General features: G+C 59.1%; 1 protein-coding gene across 1 annotated transcript in view; it reads left to right on the top strand.

Annotated features, from left to right (window-relative positions):
* Positions 1-16: 16 nt before the first annotated feature.
* ALDH3B1 (aldehyde dehydrogenase 3 family member B1) overlaps positions 17-7,864 on the top strand; it is a gene marked incomplete at its 3' end in the record, with an annotated part of 15,105 nt that continues 7,257 nt past the window's right edge. The window contains exons 1-5 of the mRNA XM_019645172.1: positions 17-251; positions 2,968-3,136; positions 6,764-6,874; positions 7,017-7,137; positions 7,416-7,501. Of these exons, the coding sequence (XP_019500717.1) occupies positions 2,975-3,136; positions 6,764-6,874; positions 7,017-7,137; positions 7,416-7,501 (480 nt within the window). The remainder of the gene's footprint in view (positions 252-2,967; positions 3,137-6,763; positions 6,875-7,016; positions 7,138-7,415; positions 7,502-7,864) is intronic.

Raw genomic sequence — 7,864 nt, 5'->3', positions numbered from 1 at the left:
CTGGGGTGTAGGGAGGGGTTGCTTAGACAGTCTCTGAGGGGTTTAGGGGAAGCAATCTCTGTTCTGGCCCCAATCTAGCTGTCCTGTCACTGAACTATCTCTCTACCCTGAGGCGGGTGACGAATCACAGCCCAGGCACCAGGCCAGGGCAGCCCCGCCCAGGATCTTTCATAACTGCAGGCGTTACGGTAGCCAGGGCGGCCAGCAGAGCTTGGACGGCCAGGAGGAAGGGCAGCTTAGCAGAGTCTCAGGTACAGTGTTCTGGGAGGCTGGGGAGACAGCCGCAAGAAGTCGGGGCTAGGGGCCTAGCTGGTGGGCTGGCTCAGCAACTCGGGGCGCTGGTGGCTCAGACAGGCCAGGCCACTTACGGCCACATACACAGCCTGGCTTTGTCCTTTGCCTGCTCCCCAACCCCCATCCTCGCCACTTGCCACTGCCTGCCTGGCCCTGGGTTTGCAGAAGTGTCGTCTCTCCTCAGCGGTGAGGCTGCCCTGCTCCCTGTCCAGCCACAGGTTGGGGGATGGGCGGTGGGGGTTAGGCAGCTCTCTGTTCCTCAGGATTCCGGTTTTTCAGGGCGAAGAAGCTGGGTGGCCTCCGGCAAGCTCCTTGCTCTCTCTGTGCCATGGTCTTTATCTCCTTCAGTGCAGAGAATAAAAGGTGGCCTCGCCAGGCTGTGGTAGTCAAACGGGTCACTCAGGCGCGTGCAGGCGCCGGGTGGGTCCGACTTCCTTATGAGTTTACACAGCTCAGACGTGCCAGGGAAGGGGGTGTGGGGGCCCCAGCCCAGCCCAATGCAGGAACCCCCTCATCTGTGAGTCCGTTGCGAGGTCACAGGCCAAGGGGGTCCCCCCAGATCCCAGGCAGAAGGCGGCTTTGACTCTTCTGTTTGCCTGGGTTGTGCCCAGTTCCCCGTTCCCCAGCGGGGACTCTTCAGGGCTCTGGGCAGGGGTGCCCACCCGCAAGGGGCAATATTGGGTGAGTTGGCTTCGTGGATGCCAGGAGAGGGTGCGGGAAGTTTCCATTCAGACTCCCACCCCTCACCTTGTCCAGAGGAGCACCATTCAAATGACGTGACTTACATTTTCGTGGGTTTGGTATAGAGTCTAATGAAAGTGCAAACCACCATGGGGAGGCAGGAGAGGGTGGGTGTGCTGTGCCGTCAGCATCCATCAGTAGAAATCTGCAGGTGAGAGCAGGACAGCAAAAAGGCTGGGTGGGGGGAGGGAAATAAAGATTGTGGAGTACTTAGAAAAAATAACCACAGCTGACTTTTACTGAGCGCGTATTATGTGCACAATGGCAAATGCTTTATCCAGCATTGTGTCCATTAATCCTCAGGATGATAGCAAGTGCTCTATTATCCTCACTTTACAGACAAGGAAACTGAGGCAGAGAGAGGGTGAGTGACTTGCTCAAGGTCACATGGCCAGTCAGAAGCAGAGCCGGGGGACAAGCCCAGATGGCGACTCTAGACCCCGGCAGGGCTCTCGCTCCTGGGTCTTGGCACAGGCCAATGTGCCTTCCTCCCAGAAGGGGGGTCAGGCAGGGGATAAGCCTGGGGCTGAGAGGGGCTATGAGACTGCCCCCTTCTGCCACACTGCCCCCCTCTCTGGGAGCCATGGTGCCTGAGGAAACTGCCCAGCTTCTCCCAAACAGAACAGGAGACCCGTGGGGTCAGCTTGGTCCCAGCACGCTTAGGAGGCAGCCCAGGGCTCCAGCCATGCTTTCGACACCAAGTGCCGGTTGGGCCAGGCCATCCTCTTGGCTGCAGCAGGCTCAGCCCTCCAGAAAACTGAGGGCCATGGTGACAGTAGCCCCTTAACAACAATAGCTGGCAGCCTTGGAGGCACTGAACTGGACCGTGTGGTCTCATCCTTGATAGACACCGTGTCAGCTGTGGGTTCTGTCAGTATCCCTCTAACAGATGAGGAGATTGGGGCACTAAGACCCAAACGACAAGTTAAGTAAGCCAAGAGGGGCCTGCGTCCTAGTCCAGTGGGAGTGGAGGCAGGAGATAAGAGGGAAGGCCGGGGAGGTGGACATGGTATGACCCAGTGTGGTGAGCAGCAGAGCCAAGGGGCCACTGTGAGAATGTGTGAGGAAGTAATCAGGGTGGGCTGCCTGGAGGAGACGTCAGCCCAGCTGAACTCTGAAGGGAAGGCAGTCAGGGAGGGCAGGAGGAAGGGTCCCTCTGCGTTCTTGGCACCAGGCTGAGGAGTGCGTGCGTCAGAAAACGCCTCTGATAAGCTTCAAGTAAACAGGCAGTGTGGCCTGGGGGGATGTTGGTGCCCATAGCCTGTCTGCCAGCTCTGGCTGATGATAGCATGGAGGCATGACTGCTTCCTCACCCCTTGGCCCCACTGTTCCCTGCTCTTCCAACACAGTGACCAGCCCAGACTGGGGTGGGCAGCAGGGCCTCTGGGAGGCTGGGGTTCTCTCCCCGTCTTGCTGGGAAGCTCGGGCATGGAGAGAGGAGGCCACTGCCCACCGTCATCCAGCCCTCTGAGCCACTGCCAGCCCACCTGGCCTCCCTGGGCAGTGCCTCCAGGCTGGGGGCAGGGGTCGATACAGCATTCTGTGTCTTGATGTCCCAAAGTGGTGGCTATGGTGGCGGTTGGTGCACTTATCAAACTCCTCCAGGAAGAGCACTGGAGAGGGGTGGGGCCATGGCTTGCGGCTAATTTCTGTGTGGTCCCCTGGCTGCCTGCTCACCGTTAAGGGCTGTGGAGTTGTGGAGTAGCTGTGCCTGAGCCCCCACGCCAGTCCTATGGCAGCTTTGGGGTCCAGTGGTGAGAGAAACAGAGAGAGAGAGAAAGATGTGGAGGCAGGACCAGCCCTGGCCACCTGGGGTTACACGTGAGTCCCCATGGGGCTGTTTGTGTGCCCACATGGGTGCAGGCAGGGACAGGGTAGGGGTGCCGGAGAAGGTGGGGGAGCCCCGGGCCCATGCTGCCTCCCTCCCCCCAGTGGCAGGATGGACCCCTTCTCAGACACACTGCGGCGACTGCGGGAGGCCTTCAGCTCAGGGTTGACGAGGCCCGCCGAGTTCCGGGCTGCGCAGCTCAAGGGCCTGGGCCGCTTCCTGCAGGACCACAAGCAGCTGCTGCAGGAGGCACTGGCACAGGACCTGCGCAAGGTGAAGGAGGCGTGGGAAGGCGGGCAGGGCTGGGGAGGCTGGGACAAGGGGGATGGGGACAGCTGCATCCTCCATGAAGCGAACGAAAAGCCCATCCAAGCGTACCTCCTTCCCTGTGCCATAACTCACTCTTCTGCATTCATCCATTCATTTCTTCATTCATTTGGCTATTTATTGAACACCTACTATGTACCAGGTACTGTTCTGGGCTCTGGGGATACAACAGAGAATAAAACAAATTCCCCGTGCCCAGGGAGCTGGCCTTCTGGGGAGAGACAGTAAATAAATAATCACATAACATGTTGATGGTAATAAGTGCCATGGAGAGACCCTCCCAGTGTGAAGGGAGAGAGAGAGGACCAGGATCAGGGTGCTGTTTTCTATGTGGGGGTCAGGGAAGGTTTCTCTGAGAAGGTAGCTTTTGAGCAGAGACATGAAGGAGGAGAGGGCAGGAGCCACATGGACATTGGGGGAAAGGGCAGCAGGCACAGCATGTGCAAAGGCCCTGAGGCAGGAGGTACTTAGTATATTTGTGCTTGAGGAGCAGCAGGGAGCCAGCATGGCTGGAGGGGAGTGGGAGGGGCAGAGAAATATAAAAATAAGGTCTAGGGAGGTGAGTTACACCATGCAGGGCCTCACAGGCTGGAGGACTTCACTCATGGGCATTATGGCCTCTGTCCAAACCCTGGAGGCCTGCGGGCTCAGCTTGTTCCAGCAGCAGCCATGTCAGAACCCCAAGAAACGTACTTTCTCGTAGGCAGCTTCCCGTCCCTTCAATCAACAGGGCCCATCTGCTTAGCTGCCCTAGGACAGCTGTCCAGGGCAGTCTTCTCTAGATAGAATGTCTCCTGTGCTTATTGCAAAGGCCACAGTGTCCCCACAGACACACCCCTTTTGTCCCACCAGCCCCTCACCACCTGGAACCTCTAGGGCCAGGCCTGTGGCTCTTTGCCAACTGAAAAGGTGCCATTCTGATGCTTAACACCTGGGAGGGGCCCACAGTGAATGTAGGCTGCTGGCCAGCCCCTGTGGTTACCTCCTGTCCCCAGGGGACAACAGTCCCATGTTGGCTTGCGCTGGGGGGCTGAGCTTGTCTTAGTCCTAAGCCCTGGTTATGTCCTAGGAAGGCCCTGGGGCTGCCTGAGCCCACACACGGGACTCTAGATTGACCCCGGGGTCTACCCTTGCTGCACTAGGCCTGCTGTTCAGACCTTCGAGGGCAGGTAGCCCACAGGCTGCCCCTCCTCCCCCACTTTTCCAGTGGGCCTGCCGGCTCCACTCAGACCATGATAGAGTTGCGGGCTCTGGCAGGATCAGGGGTCCCTCGGCAGCCTCCTTGGGACCCGTCTGCTTCACAGGCACCCAGCCAAGTGTGTGCCTTGCCCTGGAGCAGTCACAGATTTCGAGACTAGTGTCTGATGGCATCTGGAGTCATGGTGAGGGACACCCTGGTTCCATGGGGACAGCAAACACTGGCCACAAAGAGTTGTCCTGAATATATGGCCTCCTGGAGACACCTCGCTTTCTCAGTGTCCCCAAACCTTCTCTTGACCACGACTGTAGCCAGGGGAGACTCAGGCTCCCTTATCAGCTGTTTCTGGGATCATTTGTTGTCCCATTTATGAAACCAGGGAACCCGCACTCTCCTCGGCTCTTCCCCTCCCAAGGGGCCAGCTTTGCCTCCCTGTGGGGAGTGTCCCACTCACTGGGCCTGGTCAGAGACTGGCACCCCCCACTGAGTTTCTGCCACCACCTACCTGCTGTCACGCCACCCACCTGCTGTCCCAGCCTGCCCTTCCACATGAGACATGAGCCAACTATCTATCTGGTCCCTTTTCTCACTTTGGCTCAGGTTTCACTGCTGCCAACCATTCTGACTTCTCCCGGAGCCTGGGCCCCACAAAGGGAACAGCAGCCCAGAAAATCTAACCCAGTCCCTCCCTCTGGTTTCACATGCACTGTCCCCCACCCTCCCAGCGGTGGCACCTGCCCTCCCCTGCCTTGCTCTGTATGAATCTTTTTTTTTTTTTTTTAAAGCTGAGCCATCCTGCCACCTGTTGGCAGCTCAGCAGCTGCTCAGCCCGGGCCAGGCCTCGAACTGCTGTTGCTCAGAGCTCGCACTCTCGAGCGAGCTCTTAACCAACTGAGCCACTCGGCTGGCCCTGAATCCTCTCATTTAACCTCAACAGGCCTCCAGGTAGGGCAGCCACACTCAGTCACTCCCAGAGGAAGCTCAGAGCGGGCACACAGCCCTGGCTCACAACGGCCTACTCTCCTCAAGTCACGGCATTCAGCTGGGTCCAGGCTGTCCCTTAAACCAGCCCAAACCTCACTCAGGCCACAGGCGACCTACCAGGTGCAGTGGTCTGCCAGCTCCCTGGGCAGGAGCTGGGCTGTGCACTCATGTGTAGGAAAGGCAAGCTTGAACCCCGTTCAGCTCTGACTAGCACTGGTGGGTGTGGCTTCCTCCCCCAAGGTCCCAGCACCGTCCCTCTCAGGGCTCTGGTCTTGGCCTTGCCGCTGGCTTACTGAGTGACCCTGGCTAAGGTTCCCTTTTCTGGGCTTCCGTTCACCCTTGAACTGAACCATCCTGGCACCCCTCGAGCCATCGCTGTGCCCTCTGCAGGGGAGCACTTGTGCTGTAAGAGCCGAATCTCAGGCTTTGGGACAGCCTGGCTCTGGTGCCTCTGGCCAGGGGCCCCCAGCTGCCCACAGCCCATGGGGTGGGTCTCTGCTCCCTGGTGGGGGTGGGGCAGGCTACAGAGACAGAAACCAAGACAATGTCCCTATTGATGTTCGCCTCCTCCCTCCTGCCCTAGAAATCTGACAGTGATGCATGGCCCCTGGGCTGTGGGACCCAGGGATGCCTGTGCTCAGCGTCCTCCACGGACCAATATCCACACAGCGGGCCACAGTGGGACACACAGTCCTGTACAAACTTAAGTTAGACCCTGTCCCTACTCTGGTTGACAGTCCTCACCCCAGTTGCCTGGCCCCATCACCTCACCCATTCTGCACCCGGCTATTTAGGAACATAGAGAGCTGGTACGAACCTCAGAGCATTTGCACATGCTGTGCCTCCATATATTCTGCCTCCATATATTCATGGGCTCCCTCCACTCCCTTTCTTCACTGCTCAAACGTCACCTGAGGCCGGCACTGACCACCTTGTATAAAACAGAGCAAACACATACATACATGCACACGTTCACACATTCACTCTTACATCACTCACTCACTCATGCACTTGCACACACATTCACGCTTGTTGACACTTGTGCTTACCCACACACATACACACACGCTCCTGCACCCTGTTGCATCTTTCCGTTGCACCGTCTCGTCCTAGTGTAGGAGTCAGTGTTCGCAATATTGTGTTGCCTGTTATCTCAATGTCATGGAGCCGTACGATGTCAGCTCCACGGGGCCAGTTTTCTGTCTGTTTTGGTCTCGGCTGCACCCCTGGCTCGAGAGCAGCAGCTGCACACTGTGAGCACTCACTGAACGTGCAGAGTGAATGAGTAGATAACAGCAGGCCTTGCCAGAGGAGGCTGTGCCCTCCCCAGGGCTCCAGCCACCTGCTGATCTTGGTCCCCTGCCCAAGCCCTGCCTCTGCCCCCCCTGCAGTCGGTCATAGAGTCGGAGGTGGCTGAGACCAGCACGAGCCAGCGTGAGGTTAAGTTGGCCCTCAGGAACCTGCGGGCCTGGATGAAGGATGAGAAAGTGACCAAGAACCTGGTGAGCGAGCCTGGGGTCCGGGCGGGCAAGTGGGCAGCAGGTGGGCTTTGGGGTGAGGGGCTTCCCACTCTGACAGAGGTGGGTGTTGAGGGGCTGAGGCGTCAGCGCCTCACCACTCACCACCATGCTGGCCCCGGCACAGGCCACGCAGCTGGACTCCGCCTTCATCCGGAAGGAGCCCTTGGGCGTGGTGCTCATCATCTCTCCGTGGAACTACCCCGTGTACCTGTCCCTGATGCCTCTGGTGGGCGCCGTCGCAGCAGGTGAGAGCCCAGCCTCCACCTTCCCACCACCCCCTCCCTCATGGCCCCTCAGCCACTTACAGAGCCAAGGAGAAGAGGGGGGAGCTGGCACCAGGTGGCCAAGAAGGCCTGGCTCCTGTCTGACCCATCATTCCCAGGCTGTGTGGCCTTGGGCCCCTCATATCACTCTCTGAGCCAGATTCTTCACCTGAAGGTGGAGTGCAGGTGTGAGGAGTGAATGGACACCTGGAGTGGCTACCCATCTCCCAGCTCTCGCCCTGCTCCACCCCGCCCTGCAGGGAACTGCGTGGTGCTGAAGCCCTCCGAGATCAGCAAGAACACTGAGAAAGTCCTGGCCGAGGTGCTGCCCCGGTACTTGGACCAGGTGAGCAGGGGCAGGCAGGCCCCATGGGCTGGGCAGGACCCAACCTCCAACCTTACTCCTGCCTCCTGTGGGTTGTACGGCCATGGCCAAGCCACTATGCCTCTCAGCCTCAGTTTCCCTCCCAGTAAATCAGAGGGAGGGCAATCACAGCAGGGCTCTGAGGAGCCTGTCTCCTGTGGGGTCCCTGCCTTCTGGTTGGCCCTGCTCCCCCAGCTGTGGCCTGTCACCAAGCCCGCCATGCCCTAACCTCACAGCCGTTGGCCTGGGACCGCCCATGCCCAGGGCCCCTGGGGAGCTCCCTGCTCCCCACTTTGCCCCCACCCAGCCACCCCAGAGCCCTGGCCACCCTGTGTCAGGCAGGCA

Source organism: Hipposideros armiger, unplaced genomic scaffold (genome assembly GCF_001890085.2).
Source record: "Hipposideros armiger isolate ML-2016 unplaced genomic scaffold, ASM189008v1 scaffold_93, whole genome shotgun sequence".
In the NCBI taxonomy this organism is placed as follows: domain Eukaryota; kingdom Metazoa; phylum Chordata; class Mammalia; order Chiroptera; family Hipposideridae; genus Hipposideros; species Hipposideros armiger.
This window is presented reverse-complemented; position numbering and strand designations above follow the sequence as displayed.